Consider the following 19,044-nt stretch of genomic DNA (forward strand, 5'->3'; position numbering starts at 1 on the left):
TGGTTGTACACTCATAAAGGACAAAAGTGTGTTCTCATTACTGATATTTTCTATTTGTAATGTACCGGAATAACGATTAACATTTAATCACTTTTGAAAAAGAAACAAGGTAATTAAAAAGTCTAGTGACAATTTTAGCGCAATTTCCTTATGTTATCTAAAAATAGCTCTGTCGTAGCGTAAATCAAGAGCAGGGTTAGTAAAACCATTGGTTAAAATACATGTTTTATTTACAATAGAGTTACATGAATAAAAACCATTGCGCGCCTAGCTACTGAACGTGATGACGCTGCCATTGAACGTGATGGCGCGTGTGGTGTGGTTGGATAAACGCCTACTAATTCGGTCCAAATTTTAATTAATTAAAAAATTTTTTTTGTGACCGAACGAAAGGATATTTTTGAAAACTTTCTTCGGCAATATTGTTCTAAATTATGGCAGGAATCGATTGGTACATGTTTCAAGTCGCTAAGTGGTCTGGTTGCCGAGATATGGGCCAAAAACTGCTTTTTTTCGAGGTTTTTTGGCTTTTCCGGGAAATCCATGAAAAAAACCCGGAATTTTTTTGGCCTATGTTCATCCTCGTAACTTGCTTAACATAATTGCTTTGGAACTAGTCATCGATATTGCTTCGTTGAGGAGGAGATACGACTTAAAGCTGCGGACACACATCCATCCATCCATCCATCCATTCATTCATACATTCATACATCCAGAAATGACGGGTTAATAAACGCAATTCTCCAGAATGGAAATTGAGCTAAAAAATATTGATGTAATTTATTACACAACCTATTATAGAAATTGTTCCTTTCCACACCATAGGACATATATGTCCAATGCTGTATCTCAAAAGCATTGATAGATATCAACAAAACGTTAATAGTTTTGAATTCTACGTGTCATTTTACTGCTAAATGTATGCTGAGATAATGAAAATTATGCGTGCAATCCTTATGGTCCTGAAGGGGTTAAATAGCATTTCTCTTTTGTTTCCGAAATATGGTTTCGGACGGCCACGTCATCTTTTTTGTGGGTATAGGTATTTTCAATATAGTGGTGATTCTTCTTCTTCTTCTTCGTTCTTAATTATTAGTGTTGAGGGGGATCGAGATTTATCTGCCAGTGGGTTTGAACTCGAGACTTTGTTCGAATTTATCAACCATGAGCTTTTTGCCGACTCGACCACGCCTCCAACACAATTAAGCGTTACGTGTCAACTGGTTATGCGCCATTGAGGCCATTGACTCCGATTTCAGCCTGCTTTTCTTTTTGGATTTGCTTCCATAGCCTTTGTCCAACCAAGAACAAACTACAAGGCAGCAGTTGATTAATTTTGGAGTTGTCTCTCCTAGAAGAGTGGCTGTCCCCAGCTAACGAGCCTCATCTGCCCGAGTAGTGGTGATTGATAGAGGGGTAATCTCCGTGACCCATTTATTACTACATCACGAGCAATGTTACTTTCTAGTATACAGAGTATTGAGGAAATATTGTAATCGTGTAAGAAATCCAAATCGAGATAAATCTTTCGACAGTTTACGCATCCCCAAGTAGGAAATACTTAATTTTGCACTTTTGCCTGTATGTTCGTGTGTGAATACGATTATTTTAGTACTGTTTAGTTATATCGACAATATTTCAGGTTAAGTATGATAGCTAATGTGTAGTTGTCTAACAATTTTTGAGAGATTTCCGGTATCAGGAAGTGGTACCTATTCTACTTCCGGTTGTTTAGAAGCTGATATCTTGAATACTGTTAACCTAGGGGATAGCGAAATTTCATATATAAGTATAAACTAATTGCATGCGCATGTTTCTATCAATTTAAAACCGAGTTACGCGTGAACATCATCAATAGCGTATTTTTTCAGTTAAGTACACGAAATTTTAAATATAAGTACAACTTTGTGTACTTATATTAATTTTAATTTTTCATTTACCGCTAATATTCTGAAATGTTACTTTACTCTCTTTTTGGTTTCTAAAATACAGAAAACTTGAGTATCGTTTCTGTTAGATGGACACCATTTCATATATGTATATGTAGCGTATATAGGTAGGAAAAAAACGTAGTTATGTAATAAATTAGAGTAGATAGTGTTAGACAGTATCATAATGTAAGACAGTAGTATAGTTCGCAATGGTTAAGCAAGCTTCCCGTTACAGTGCAATTAATATTGCCAACATCTGTTGTGTATCAACACACAACGTTTCATGAAACATATTATTTTATCATCCCAACAAAATCCAGATAAGAATCTGTTCATCAAAAGCAGGGATTTAGTTGAGAATCAGTTTGCCAATTGCTGCTGGTAATTAATAAACTAATTAGTACATGTGTTCTTATGTGGATTATGAAATAAAGCGTGGCTTATTTATTACCAACAAAATTGCGCGCACTGTTGAATGGTAATTTTTGAAAAAATAATTAACATAGACTTAGATAGGCTGTTGATTTAATATTATTTCAAGTTTGAATATTTCAAAAAGTTAACCTTTTCTTGAATTTTATAAAATTCTAGTATCATTGATATCTTAAATACTAAATACGAGATGAAACATGTTTTACTTTTTAAACCGAATTTAGACCTAGGTTCTTTTTGTAAAATGAGTTGACACAAGAATTTTCAGGCTAAAAAGGTGAATACGTGGGGGGTATTTATGGCACGCACGGCAGTATATTAATTATTGAGCAACAGTAGAGGGTATAGAGTAGGCAGAGGCGTAGCGAGGGGGGGGGGGGAGGGGGGGTGCGGACCGCACCGGGTGACACCATTTAGGGGGGTGACACCAAGGCAAAAAATAGCAAAATATATAGAGAAAAACTTGAGGGGGGTGCAAATCGAAAGTTTGGGGGGGGGGTGGAAATCGAAAATTTGAAAGTTTGTCCCCGGGAAGGGTCGCTACGCCTCTGGGGGTGACACCATTAAGTGCCGCACCAGGTGACACCCGACCTCGCTACGCCACTGAGAGTAGGAGAGTAATGTATTAAACTAATTATGTAAAAAAGGGGGGGTCGGACGAATATGTACAATGTGGATTCACGAGTATTACGGTACTAGAAGGCAGTCAGCGTTTTAGCTATATGACTTGCAATGCTACGTTGCGCGATTCTAGTCTGGCACCGGCAAATCTAAGAGAAAACGTTCGCTCAATTCAAGGTGAAACCCCACATTCCTGAACTGGTGTCTAGTCTGAAAGTCACACTCGTTTGCAGAAAACACACATTATGTTTTTGTGTGAAAATCATATTTTAATGATATTGTTCTTTGAACACATTCATGTTGATCCGCGGTTCATTTTGGGCACCAGTAATATATAAACTTATGTTTTGAATTTGAAAAAAAAAAACTTTTTATTTTCTCTATTAAGAAGGGTTTGGTGACTTCGTATATGAAGCTTGTGTTGTTCGATTTCTCAAAAAAGGTTAAGAACCACTGCTCTAGAAGAACAATTTAGAGCAATTCTGAATGTAAGTTTAAACAGTCAGCTAACCTATATTGAGCACAGTGGCGTAGCCAGGATCGTCTCAGGGGGGGGGGGGGGGTTCCAATTTTTACCTGGGGACAAACTTTCGAAATGTGCACCCCCCCTCAAACTTTCGATTTGCACACCCCCCCTCAAACTTTCGATTTGCACCCCCACCCTCACTCATACTTTATATATATATATACCGAGGGGTCTATGGGGGGTATGACCCCCCCCCCCTAACCCCCCTGCCTACGCCACTGATTGACCCAAAGTTGGCAATGCTTTGATCACACACTTTAAGATACATCATGGCTAAACATTGGCTAAATCTTGGCATACCATTGATGATGAAACATGTCAACATCTTGTAATATACATTGGCTATATCCTGACATAATATTTATAATTAAAAAATTCTAAACCAATACATTAATTATAAGATTTACAAGTAGGCCTATTAGTTGAATTTTAAAAAAAGGAACCTATAATTATTTAATTTTAATAAAATTTACAAAATGACGAAATGATTTTAAAAGTCAATCTCCAAACATCTTTTAAAAATGCAGAGTAGGAGCCCTCCCCCCCCCCCCTCATCCCAAAATAATCGTCAGAAAAATCCTAACCACCTGCCTCTAGGGCTTGTAAGTCTACGGTCTCGAAATCTACTAACTGGCAAGTACGTAAACGAGAAGTTGTGACCTACTTACAAGCCCTCTAGGAGTTAAAAATCATATATGGTCTACTCCTGATAAGATCAATTGAACTCGAGATTTTTTGTATGTGTGTGCGGGGGGGGGGGGTGTATTCATCACAACTATTAATGCATTATTGTTTGGAATTGCATTTATTTGATATATCTATTTTTTACATATAAAATAAACACATTCGAAATTGTAATAGGCCCTACTCTTATCATTAATTTGTTTAGCTAAGCCATTACGTTTAAACGGAACTATAATAATTTCATAATTCATTTGCATTATAAAATGAAAATTGTCATAAAAAAGTTATTTTACTGAAATAATCGTGTGCATCAATTAACCTTATTTTGTAACCTAAACATTACATTTCTTTAATAAACCAAGGTTTACATAGAGCACTGGCATTTGGTGTGTTTCGGTATTTTCAAAACATCTATCAAATAATATTTGTGCCGGTTCTTAGATTGGACATAAACAAACCAGGAAAACAGTTCATTAAAGTTTCTGAAGATTGCTTGGTTACCTTTCTTAATTAATATAGATCTAGATCTAGTCCTAATAAGTTTATTAATTATCTTAAATAATAACATGCCAGATATAGAAATCTAGTTAGATTTTAAAAGAAGAAGAGGCCTACGCAGCGTAATTTAAGTTGCTACCACTACCACTACCAGCCAGTCAGTTGCTACAGGTCAGGTTAGTAAAAAAGTAAAAAACAGTAAAAAAGTAAGTAGATCTAGATCTAGATCTAGTAGGCCTAAGAAGTAGATCTAGATCTAGTTAGAATCTAGATCTAGAATTAGAATCTAGATTCTAGCCCAAAATTAAGTAAAGGCCATGGCTATTCCCAGCCGGTTGGGAATAGCCGTATTGGGGCTATTCCCAGCCGACTGTGAATAGCCCCAATACGGCTATTCACAGTCGGCTGTCATTTAATGCTAAATACGACTGAATAATATCTTAAAATAATATAAGCATTTATTGTGACTGGGGAGTGAGGTATAGATTAAGAGAGCAGTGCTATTTTTATTTTGTTATATTTTTATGAAAAAAGTTATTACCGTTAAAGTTTAGTTTAACTTTTATTTAGGCTTATATCAGACATATCTGCTACAGGCTACGTAGGTCATAGATGATTAGATGATCAATTATGCACTCTAAATCTATACACTAGAATAATAGATCTAGTAATTTTTAAATAAATAATACTAATTAATCATCAGTTTATTTGGTTGTTCACATTGCTATTCAACTAACAATTACCATTAAAAATTCACATAATCACATAGATCTAGAATAAATATCAGGTGAAATAGGATGTCCTTTCTCATCAGCTATAATTCAGTTTCCATCACACTTTTGTTTTTTCTCTTAGCAAAAATCTACGGGACGAGTCTTTTTACTTTCTCGTATATACGAAGTATAGAGAAAGTATTGTAATCGTGCAAAAAAAAAAAAAATCGAGATTTTTGCAAATCTCGACGTTTTGCATCTCACTGATACGGAAAAACATAATTTTGCAATCTTGTCTGTGTGTCTGTGTGTGTGTGTGTCTGTGTGTGTGTGTGTCCGTGTGTAAACACGATAACTTGAGTACCGTTACAGCTAGGTTGATGAAATTTCATATATAAGTATTTTATCAAAATCGTAGATCCGTATCAACTTTTGAGCGATTTCCGACAACCGGAAGTGGTACTTTTTCTACTTTGAATTTTTCAAAAGCCTATAACTTGAGTACTATTTCAGATAGATAAATTAAATTTCACATGTAAGTAAAAGATCTAATTCTCTACCTTCTGTTAAATTTTGAGTAATTTCCGTTGACCGGAAGTAGTAATTTACGCTACTTCCGATTTCTCAAAAAACGAATGTAAATTTTTAAAGTACTAATAATATTGCGCACTATTATGCGCTTTTTTATTTTGCGTTCACTTGGTGTGCAATTAATTTGTCTACGAGATTTTATTCTATTTTTAAAACTTTAAGTATTTAAAATGGATTAAAAATCATGTCTATAGCCCGAGTTCCCATCCCCTGTTATTTTATATAAAAATAATCGAGAAAGTTTAGGGGAGATCACTCCCGGTTTATTTTTTTTTGCTGATATGCCAACAATTACGTCACAAACGAAAAAAAAAATTAACAAAAATAACCCTCCCATGAGTAACTCAAGTAGAATCTAGACCTAATTGTAAAAAAATATTTTGATAATAACAATATTAGGCATACATTAAGGGTCAGACCAATTGGCATCTGATGGATTTGAACCCCCACACTTCTGGCATGACAGCCTCTCCCTATGACCACTCGACCACACATCTTCATGCCTAATGTGATATTTTTAACATTAAATCTATCAAAAACGGTCACGACTGTGAATAGCCCCAATACGGCTATTCACAGCCGGCTGTGAATAGACACTTCGTTAAGTAAAACTAAATAGTTAAGTATAAAACTACAGTACTAATTTAACTGTAAAACATACTAACTTGATTACTTGTGAGGGATGGTTGAGGATACCGATTTCTGATAGGTCTATGGCCTATAGTCCTATAGCTATACTATACTATTGCCCGGCCAATGTTAGGCCTACGTATTGTAATTATTAGTAACGAGCCGACCCGCGTCGTATCATATGCCGCTATTTAGTTGTTTTATTTTCTACTTTTCAGTAATTCATAATTTGTGAATTCGACAGTACCAATGCTGCCACTGAAAATATTTGCTTTAAAACACTAAAACCCTTTTTTCCTCCAACCCCTACCCCCCCCCCCCCCCCCCCACCCACGTGAAAGCAGCCTCCACTTAGTTACTTCCCCTAAGTATAAAATAGCTTTAAACTAAATTATCTACCCCTAATAGCCGTCACTAAACCCAGCTCTACGATGTAAACATTTAAATGAACTACAGCTCACCAGACCATATGGGTGTGGGGGTGGTTGCGATATGCCTAGAGAGGAAAAGAGGGGACTGCTCGGCGCGCTTACAGCTTGTTTTCTAACGTCTCCCAGAAGAGAATTATATATAGATCTATAGATTATTATACTAGAGATCTAGATTAGTTAGCTAGTTAACTAGGGGCTTGGATGAAATTTTAATTAAAAAAAAAAATAAATGTAATAGCACCAGTTCATAGAGCTCATTTAGCTTAGAATTAGATAGCTAGAATCTAGAATTAATTCTTATTCTAGATTGACTCTTCCAAAAATAAAAAGGTGTATGAATGTAGCTCTATGTTGTTAGTAGTTAGAATCTCATCTATCTAGTTTAAAAATTGTATGCCTCTGAGTCACCTCATTTAACTTTTATTTTTCAGTAAGGTATGACAAGCAACTTGATCATCTGACAGCCAAATCAGCTGAATCATGGCATCAAATTCATTGGTAAGGAAAAATACTAGTGTTCATTAACATGGTGCACACACTGTCTATTTACTACTAGTTTCTTTATCACTACAGTTTCTTTTTAGAAGACTTTCATGTTGTTACACTTTTTTAGCAGCAGTACCATGCAGGATATACAAGAAGAATAGGATTCTTTCCCACACGAATCAAATTTTCATAATCATTCCTGTAGAGGCTAATAGATGGAGTATTGGGACAGTGTGTGCACCATGAAATACTACTACTAATATTTTTTAGTTAGTTAAGTAGCTTATAGAAATTTTAACCATCTATGCTAAAGGTTTCCTTTGCTTTATTCAAACAGTGCTATGAGGCAGAATTTTATAATTTTTAAACATGTAGGCCTATACTAAAAGCTGCCCTTGCTATAATTGAACAGGTGTATGGAGCAGAATTTTAAAAAATGCCTGCAAAGATTTCCTTCTCTATATTTAACAGAACTACGAAGTAGCATTGAAGAAAAAGCTGCAGCTCTTCCTACAGGAGATGGCACAGTTTGGGACGTTGCAAGGTTTTAAACATTTTAGTTGCTATGTCAGGGGCAAGGAGGAACTGCTTATAACAGTTAACAATAGTTTGCAGGTAATGTCACAAAGTAAAACATTTATTGCAAGCGCACATTTGTTTTAAATAAAAGTGATACCAATTAACCAGTTAGGCAGTTATCCATACAATACACACAATTTAATTAATATTGCCAAAATATTGTGTGCATTATGAAACATTGTCATCAATCTTATAATAGCCAATAAATGATTCGCAGTTAAAGATATCCTGATACCATTTTTAACATTTATGAGAATCAAGTGTTATCCAAAATATTTTCAATCTTAAAAGTGTAATTTTAAATAGGATGAAAATAATTAAAAAAGAAATGGTTTTTGTTAACTTAGATTATTTTGTTTTATCAACATTTCCAAAAACTTATATTGAAGACAAATAAACTGTTGTGTCTACAGAGTAGCTCATCTGCCCTGGCAGATTCGACTTCTAGACGACAGTCCCTGGCTGGCTACAGTGATAGCTTTACATCATCTCAGCTGCCTTATGACAAGTTAGTCTTAACAGTTTTATACATTGGTTGTGTGCTGTCAAACTTTGATCTTCCCAGCTGAGAAAATAAAATTCTATCATTTTAATTTCCAGTCATATTCCAATACAAATTTTGAAGTGAAAGTATTACTAATTTTAAAATACATTTAAACTGTCCCTTTAAACGAAATTAATATTTTTTTCTATGTGTGATTAAGCCATAAAGTAAAATAGTAAAGATGAAGTAAAGTTCATATATTTCTTAACCTCGACTTTTGAAGGGATGGTGTGGCCAGCCTTTACTCTCCCCAACATAAGTCAGGTTGACTCAGCCTCAGGGTTGTCTTACAGTGACAAGTCCGAACCAAAATCTGAACTCGAGGGCTTCAGTCTAATAGCCAAACACTCTACCATTCAACCACGTCGACCCACGGTTTACCCCAACTTCATTTATATTCGTTCATTTAAAAATCAATTCAGGCGCTCGCTGCTCCTATCACACAACACACAAAAAGGGTTGAGCAACTTCAGAGATGAAGATGTGGGGCTGCCACCAGCTTCTCCATCGGAGCTGGAGAGTCCTACGGTATGTTGTGTCATTTTTTTTTACTTACAGTTGCTGCGAGTCATCCATGCTGGGGTATTAAATTATGTTGTTTAATTTTGTTTAATTTATTATCTTTTTATGTTTACATAATGCTCATAAACAGGGTTCTAAAATGTGAATGTTGGGTTGTTTGTTTTCTACTGTAGGGAGATGATGTAACATTGTTTTTTCTCCTGTAGGAAGATGATGTGACATTGTTTTTTCTCCTGTAGGGAGATGATGTGACGATGTTTTTACTCTAGGAGAATGGTGTGACATTGTATTTTCTCCTGTAGGGAGATGATGAGACGATGTTTTTTTCTCCTGTATTGAGATGATGTGATATTGTTTTTTCTCCTGTAGGAAGATGATGTGACGATGTTTTTTCTCCTGTAGGGAGATGATGTGACGATGTTTCTACTGGCTGGCTATGCAAGATACTCATAATGCTCATAAACAGGGTTCTAAAATGTGAATGTTGGGTTGTTTGTTTTCTATTGTAGGGAGATGATGTAACATTGTTTTTTCTCCTGTAGGGAGATAATGTGACATTGTTTTTTCTCCTGTAGGGAGATGATGTGACGATGTTTTTACTCTAGGAGAATGGTGTGACATTGTATTTTCTCCTGTTGGGAGATGATGAGACGATGTTTTTTTCTCCTGTATTGAGATGATGTGATATTGTTTTTTCTCCTGTAGGAAGATGATGTGACGATGTTTTTTCTCCTGTAGGGAGATGATGTGACGATGTTTCTACTGGCTGGCTATGCAAGATACTCTTGTCCCTATGTCTGGGTCAGGTCAAACCACGACAGGCTGTTCAGATTATCTGGGAACAAAGATGGTGACAAAGATAGTCCTCTCAGACTAAAATCTACAGCCAGGTGGAAGGATGGAGGTTTGAACTGGATATTTTAAAATTTGTGTTTTGTTGATTGTTGTCAACTTCATTTTGAATGAATTACTATAATGTAAACCTCATATAAAAATAAAATTTTTAGGGAAAATGAATTTCATTATATTAAAAAATCACAAACAAAAAAATTGCACAAAAAAGTAAAAAAATAAATGTTGTTTGGTGTGGGATCCGGACAAAAGGCTGACACGGACAAAAGGCCGACAAGACAAAAGGCCGACAAGACAAAAGGCCGACAAGACAAGAGGTTGACTTCCAAAAGGCCGACATCCAAAAGGCCGACAAGACAAAAGGCCAACAAGTTTTATAAAACAACAAACTACAATTACAGACATGTTTAATTTGTATTGAAAACCAGTTACATAATGATAAAGGTATATTACAAAATAGAAAAAAATGGGAATTTAATGCAAGTATTGATTGTCAGTGACAATAAACCGTGGAGATAAGTGTATGTGCATTTTTTCTGCGATATCTGCGAGGTCCAGAAATGCTCGTGTATACATAGCCTCGGTTTTTCGAGACATCAAAATGTAGACAAGCGGTAAAACTGCAGTTTTCGTAACCTACTGGGGCACTTGTATCACAATCACAACAGAATTAATAAATCCAACGAATATAGTATACACTTTTTTTCACTTTCACACAATTCGCAATTGACGAAACTAAAACCCAGTTTGTCTGTATTTAACATTTAGTCCAGTAAAGGCACGTGATCGTTCTACTTCATTCGGTTTCTTTGATTTCTTTGCAAAATATGGTGGTGACACCACTTTTCTGGCTATCCTTTGTACACTCCCATCCTCTCCAGACGCATGGACCCCATTGTTCAACTTATAATGATCACATCTAGCATTGTCTCTTGGCGTCCCACCTTGTTGCATGTGGGCGATGATGCGACGGCTTTTGACTTGGTTCTTTGATGATTGCCTCACCTCGTTGACATAGAAAGAGCAATAAAAGACAGTAGTGACCGCATTTCGCAATATTTAGGTGTTGATCCTTTGTGTTTAAGACACTCCCATAATCTTCAGTCGCTTGGAGCCGATGGTTCACCTAATAAGGATAGCAACTAGCATCGTCTCTTCTCTTGAATATGCTTTATTTCGATAGTTGTCAAGATAGCAGATATGCAGTAACATATATTTTGCGATATTAGTATTTTTTATGCTTGTCGGCCTTATGTCCTGTCGGCCTTTTGGCTGTCTGCCTTATGGCTGTCGGCCTTTTGTCCTGTCGGCCTTATGTCCTGTCGGCCTTTTGGCTGTCGGCCTATTGTCCATGTCGGCCTTTGTCTTGTCGGCCTTTTGTCCTACACCCGTTTGGTGTAGCCTTACTAAAGCTAAATGCTGGTATGACTAAATAATATAAGACAAATGTTCAATTTTCATCATTGAGCGCCCAGGCTGTTAGTTTTAGTCATATCAGTATATAGCTTTTGTAAGTCTACTCCAAATTAAATTTTTTACTTTTTAGTGCATTTTTTTAATTTGTGTATATAATAAACGCCTTATTCTTTATAAAGTGTTATTTTGTTTGAAATTGATTACTTCAACACATTAAATTTGTTATAGGCCATCTTTTGTCCATAAATATTAAATCCTGTGATGTTTCCTTTCCCTAACTGCAGACATCAAGGTTGCAGACATTGTTGCAGAGGTTGTAAAACTGAGCACCTTTCCTGCTCCCAGAAACCCCTTTGAAGTTGACCTGGAGTATTTCCATTCCCTGACCCAGCCTGAGCAGTTCCTGTCATCCGGCGCCATGACCTGTTACCTGCAGAAAGTTGTCGTCCACACTCCCAGCACTAAGTACTACGCTGGCAAAGGTGAGGTTGGTGTTGACATGTAAACATTAAGTACTCACTCATACTTCAACCTCAGAGCAGTTGATGTAGAGTTTGTCTGTATCCTTGACCGTAGCATAAGAAGGGATTTTGTGGTTACAGCACAACATCAAGCGGTCTCTGTTTCCCTTAAATGTGGTAGAGTACCCAATATCAGATAGTATGTTTGGCGTGGTCATATGGTTAGAGCGTTTGACTGCTAACTCAAAAGTCTCGGGTTCGAGTCCATAGAATTTCCTTGAGTAACCCAGCTCTATTGGTTACTGTGACTCCTTATGGAAAGTAAAGATAGCAGGGCATAGTTCTGACCACACTATTCCTTTATAATCCGATGTCACTGAAACAGGTGAATTCTTTACCTGCCCTATGGATCTTCAGGTTCCAAAAGGACTTTTTACCCAATATAGTGGTCGGACTCAGGAACATCTCATAGCTTTGAGATTAAAAATCAAAGTTTAGTAATCAAGTGCTCTACCATTTGGCCAGTCAATTCCACATCATCCTTTTATGTTTATGAATAATTTACTTAAATATTTTTGTATGTTGATGGTTACACTTGATTTCTATAGGTTGTATGCCCAAGGTAAAAAAAAAGTATAATTTTCTTGTATTAATCAAGTTTTAACTCAATTTTTAAGCTACATCTATTATTTTTAAAACAAATTCAATATTTTGTTTTCTTCCAGTTTTTGAAGAACTTGGCCGGGTATCAAAGTTCCACTTCAACAGCTTAAGGGAACTAATTGCAGAAGGCAAGTTTCAAGTTCCCCAGCCTAAACCGACTGAACAAATTCTAATGACATCTGAGTATCTTCCATCCCTGCATGGTTCAGGTCTGTCCAGTAGACAGAGGTTCCAGCCAGTGCCTACTCCAAAACTTAACCAACCTGATCAAAGTTTTCAACCATCAAGACCGAGTCACCAGACCCCTTCAAGTCAAGTCTTTAATCCATCACCAAGTCAGGTCAATCCACAGCAGCAAAGTCAGGCTGTTCATCCAGCACCACGTCAAGTTATGAATCCACCGCCACATCAAATCCACTCAGCAACAAGTCAGGTACAACATCTACCGTCTACTCAGGTACAGCATCTACCTTCACAGGTGTTGCCACCGTCAACCCAGGTACAGCATCCACCATCACAGATATTTCCACCATCAAACCAGATACAGCATCCACCGTCTCAGAATTTGCCACCATCAACCCAAGTACAACATCCACCATCGCAGGTGATGCCACCGTCAACACAGGTACAACATCCACCATCGCAGAATTTGCCACCATCAAACCAGCTACAACATCCACCATCTCAGAAGTTGCCACCATCAACACAGGTACAGCATCCACCATCAACCCAGGTACAGCATTCACCATTGCAGGTGATGCCACCGTCAACACAGCTACAACATCCACCATCTCAGATGTTGCCAGCAAGTCATGCTCAGCCCCCACTGTCTCACCACTTGCCACCCCCACCTTCCCAGGCCCAGCCACCAGCCCCACACTTCTCCACCCCTGCTGTGCTCCTCACCTCCCCCACACATACACCTGTCACCATCCTGCAAACTCTCCAACACACCTCCACTAGCCCCACCTTCTCAACAGTATCCCAACCATCAAATGCCCCATCTTTGCAGTCCTATTTTCAATCTTCTTCAAATTTCCTCCCTGCAGCCATGCCCACAGTACATGCCCAGACACCCACCACACATCCACGGATAGCCACACCCATCACACCACATCCCCAGATAGCCATACCCACCTCACTACATCCCCAGATAGCCACACCCACCTCGCTACATCCCCAGATAGCCTCACCCACCTCGCTACATCCCCAGGTAGCCCCACCCACCTCACTACCTCCCCGCCCCACCATCCCACCACCAACTTCCTCATTTAACCCCTACCAGCAAAACTTCCAATCTACTCGCGCCATCAGACCTGTACTATACCCACACCCAACCCAGCAGCCCCCTCTGGTGAACACTTCTGAACCTCGTGATGTCTCTGGCATCACCTATGGCAGGGGACCTCGAGGTGCCTTCCCCGGAGGATTTGAAAGAACTCCAGCACCTAGTATGTTTTAGGTTTCAACAAAGATTACAGGGACAGCATTGGCGGATGGTACAGCTCACAGCTGTTAACCTGAAAGTTTTAAGATCAAAGCCCCAACTCGAGTCTGTAGAATTTCCCTGAGTCCACCCAACGCTAATGGGTACCTGAAAGCTAAGATGGCTGGGCAAAGTGCTGACCACACTATCCATCTGAAGTCATTGAAACAAATAAACTCTACTTCATCTTCCCCATGATCCTTGGGGATGAACTGAAAAAGACTACGATGAAAGATTAAACAGTCATCAATTATTTTATATTTATAACTTGCTTACTGAAATATTTTACTATATAAGAGTTCATATTTTTCATAAGGAGAGCTTTTAAAATTGTAAACCATTGATCATGACTGGAATGTTGAGTAAAAAGTTTAAAGCAATGTTACCTAACTATAACTAAATTAGTCAAAAGCAACTATTTTTAAAAATTGTTTTTCTAAGTACAGTAATTAACCAAGGTTAATTTTAATAAAATAAATGACCATTACATTTGTTAAATTTGTTCCTGGACTTACTTTTGTGAAATTAAATGTTTATAAATAAAAACTGTAAGCTACATATATCATAACAACTGGATACCTGATTCACATGACCCATTTATAATTGGGTTAAATATTTTTGTTTAATTATATTGCACGTTACTTTAAACATTTACAATCAAATTGTTACACTTACTATTTTTTTATTTGTATTTTTTAAAACTTGTTGATGTTTTGACATTCCACCTAGATCTACTTTTTAATCCAGATTTTTGCTGCTTTTGTATCAGCTTGCCATTCTTATACCAACGAACTGCTCATTCCTATTCATCATAGCCTAGTTATCTATGTATGTTTTTGTATTCACCCAATTAAATATTATAACTGGGTTTCCTAGGAGACAATCACCAGATTTTTTTTATAAGGGAGCAGGGACATACTGCTCAGACTGCATATGCAATAATTGACTCCATTTTATTCAAAATGTAGACTTTCTGTACAAGGTTTAATATATAAAGATAATCTTGACTTAAAGTTTTTGCTGTTCCACTCAAGTGCCAAATTTTGTAGTTTCTATTTGCATAATTTAAAAAAATAACTGTTGGGGCGTACATGTAAGAACATGTAGAGAAATACATGACTTTGTCCACTGTTGACCTTATATTGTACTAAACATGTTTGTAAATGTTAATACTAATCGCTAATGATCCTATTAACAGCACTATTACTCAGTGTTAAAGATCACTATTTTGTTTAACAGCACATTTAGGTTGGTAAAAATAATTCAATAATGACTTGTTAAAGTATCAAAAAATGTGTTTATTTTTACTGTATTTTGCAGGTTTTGATGTTTTTAAGATATTTTATTATGATCTTTGCTGTGTTAATGACATATCAGTCTAGTTGCAATTTTCACAACTAAACAAAACTGAAAAATTTTGACTTGCGCATAAGAGCATATTTTTATATCCTTTTGTACAACGTACATACGAACAAACATAATCAGAATAATATGTTATATATCATATTACAAAGACTGCCATTGACAGCGAAATAAAAAATAATAAAAAAACACAAATCTGTTTTGAACAGGTATATTTAATTAATTAGAAGTGTCCAGTACTCAAGAACTGAATGGGGTGGATGATGAAATAAATTATGAACATCCAGATGTTGTTCAGGACTTTAGAAGATGCTGAAAATAAATGGAGTATTTACAGTGGGAGTCACCTACACATACCTCATACAACACTAACCCATGCAGCCTTCTCTCTCTGTCACGTTAACTATGTACACCAAAGCAAACTCTTTGTTCATCATCTACATATGTAAACAAAGGACACTTAAGATTATAACAAAGATGAAAAGTATTATTTGAAATGAATGTTAACAATCAGAACCATTGACTAAATAAATATAATACGTTGACTTATTCACCTCAACGTAATTATTTACTTTTAAACACAATGTAAATGTCAGATTACCATTAAATTGCTTTATGAACACCAGGTAAAAAAGTATCAATTTCAGAAATAATGGGTAGTAAACAGGTGAAAAAAGCGCTGACAATTACAACAGAATATTCTTTAAATACAACTTTTTAACAACTAATATTGTAAAAAAAAAAACAAAGTGATAAACAGGTAGAATTATTTCCCCTGAAAGCAGTTTAGAAACATCATATAATTGTGGTTTAAAATAAATATTAACTCCTTTTTATTATATAAAGTAATTGTTTTTAATACACAAACATTATAAGTATGGTTGTTGTTCTACTCATACAAGGAAATAAAATCTGCATTAATACAAGGGATGAGATCCAAAATAAATCAAGCAGTCCACACTCGACCCAATGTTGTACAGGTATATATAATCCTGCTGTGCGAGATAGTCATCAAGTTTATTCTGCATATTATTATTGTCATTTATAAAACACCACTGTGTGGCTAGGCACAAGAGAGGAAATATCTTTACAGTAGTGGATATTGACAAGCTTCTTACTGAGGCAGCAACCTTTTACCAAAAAAAAAATTATTTTAACAAAAGAAAAGGCCAAAAGGGCAAGTACATGGCGAATTATTTTCATATCACCACCATTACTTACATGGGTGGGTTAGTTTTACTTATCAGTGTAGGACAAGAGATAATTGTGTATGGGGTACATGAGAAGGTAATTGTGTGTAGAGAACAAGAGAAGATAATTGAGTGTAGAGATGATGGACAAGAGAAGATAACTGAATGTAGAGGATGAGTTGATAATTGTGAACAGGACAAGATAATTCATGTGCTTGTATTGTCTACAGAAAGGCACTACAACTAATACCATACAACATGATTTGACTAGACTTGCTGGATTAAATGAACTGACTGCAACAACTACTCTCACTAAATTGGTGACATTCTTAACCATGGATTTAACACAAACTGAAGCAAGGCTTCGTAGACAGAAAAGACAATGGAAGTTGCGCTAAAGTTTATGTACTTTAAAAAAAAACAACAACAATTCAACACTTATTCTATACTTGAACACAACTTCAGGAATCCTAGATTTGTATTGTCTATACCCCTTATTGAAAAGGGTTGTTTTCTGATTTGTCAAAACATCAACCTTGTTGAAAGGTTAATTAATACAATTGCTTGTTTGTTTTTATAACAATTAATAAGATAAAAAAAAGTGTCCATCTCAAGTTTGTATTAAATTATTAAAAAAAAATGCAACATTAAAAAAGATAAAAAAAATAACAACAAAAGGCAGCTAGGTTAACAGGAATAGTAATCAGCTAAGTAAAAAAAAACAAAAAAAACAACATAAATGCCTGACCAAGTCCCATAACTCCATTAAGGTTGGTAACTCAATAGAATATAAAATCTACCACTGCAAGTTTGAGGAAGAGGTCATAGTTTAAATGATACAGATATCTGTGGCTAACTTTTCTGTATTACCCTTTACTAAGGTTATAACAAGACAAAAATACTTGAAATCAGAATGTTTCAATTTCATCAGTAAACTACACTAGCAATTGGTTGAATGCAGACTAACAAAGGCACCTCGTGACAGGACTTAAAAAAAAATCATCATAAATTATCAGTAATAAAACAAGGTCACTAGTAGAAGAAAAGTCTTTAAAGACTATGCATTCAGCAATAACAGGGCTGCTTGAACTCTAAAAATTTAATGAAAGTTAGGACTTTTGCCTTGGATGGGGAAAAGTAAATAAAAAGAACACTAACTCTGTCTCTCGCGAGCCTTACTTTTCTATCAAACAATGAGATGTTGTGACGCATAATAAACACAACTATATGAACATAATGACTGTATACAAGAAAAATGCAGTATGTTCACTTTTTGTTAAATCAATGTACATAATTTATACTTATATTGTCAATAATAGAAACTAACTGAGCACTCAAGGAAAAATGTCAGAAAACTAGAATTCAAGTATTTTTTGTGTTTTAACATTTTGCACAATTTTAATATTAGAATTAGACTTATAAACTCATTTTTCTCGAGATTATTTTTTTGGACGTATCATTTGTCCTGTATACAGTCAATATGGTCAAAGAATGATAAAAAAAAACGCTTTAATATAAAAACATGTAAAAGAACCTATGTTATTGTCTTAAATAGCTTGGTAAATCAGGAAAAAGTAAATATATTACATGAACACAACAATGAATCTTGGTCTGTGTTCATTTTTTACAATAACAATTTACAAATTGTCATACTGATTATAAAACTACCATCAAATTTGGTATCAATTTACAGATTCATACAAAAACTCAAGAAAAATAGTATAAACATCACCAGACTTAATGAGTAGAAATAACACTGCCTATGGTAAGCCAAAGTGGAATAACAAATAAAGAAAATCGTTTAGTTGTATAAAAACAATATTTCCTATGTATTGTACTATACTGGTCCCTTAAAATATCCATGTCATTCTATACATTTTGCTGTATAAGGTTAGAAGGTTAGTTTCACAAGTAAAGTAGTAAAATTTGTAAGTAAAAAAAAAACGTTTACTAAACAATGATATAAAACAAGTATGTTTTCATTATTTCCCTTTGGTATCTCAAATTATATCTAGATTTCTATGAAATATAAAAATCTTTGCCCTATAGTTTTATACAGTTATTGTACAGATGGTACAAATACATTTTGAAAAAAAGTGATTTTCTTTTGGTTTATTGAGTGTTTGAAAACACAAAGACTAGATCAGAGTCTGAGCAACATTTGGCACAAGCTAAACCACCTGGAAATCTAGTCAAAGCTTTTAAATTATATAAATCACATTGTCTCCCATACACCATAAGCCACATTATTAATTTTAGTATTTTGAGCTTAAAGCTTGTATAAGTAGTAGGACTCTTTTATCAAGAAACAGCTAATTAGTTTTCAAATATGTTTTACTCCCATTCAGAAATCTACATACTGCCAATCTGTAGCTATGCTTGGGAAGGGAGCGTGGGGCAACGACCTTAGGGGGGTAACCTAATTG

The 19,044-nt window shown here is 35.7% G+C and overlaps 1 protein-coding gene across 1 annotated transcript; it reads left to right on the plus strand.

Moving 5' to 3' along the window:
- The first annotated feature begins 7,537 nt into the window (after positions 1 to 7,537).
- LOC131947047 (uncharacterized) lies at positions 7,538 to 14,398 on the plus strand. Its single transcript, XM_059308132.1, has 7 exons — positions 7,538 to 7,555; positions 8,015 to 8,158; positions 8,536 to 8,630; positions 9,089 to 9,194; positions 9,927 to 10,092; positions 11,741 to 11,938; positions 12,643 to 14,398. Exons 1-7 carry the CDS (start codon positions 7,538 to 7,540, stop codon positions 14,040 to 14,042), a joined length of 2,127 nt encoding a protein of 708 aa, XP_059164115.1. The 3' UTR covers positions 14,043 to 14,398.
- The last annotated feature ends 4,646 nt before the right edge of the window (positions 14,399 to 19,044 follow it).

The sequence above is a fragment of the Physella acuta genome, unplaced genomic scaffold (assembly GCF_028476545.2).
Source record: "Physella acuta isolate Inbredline_101_S28 unplaced genomic scaffold, ASM2847654v3 ptg000580l, whole genome shotgun sequence".
Taxonomy (NCBI): Eukaryota; Metazoa; Mollusca; class Gastropoda; family Physidae; genus Physella; species Physella acuta.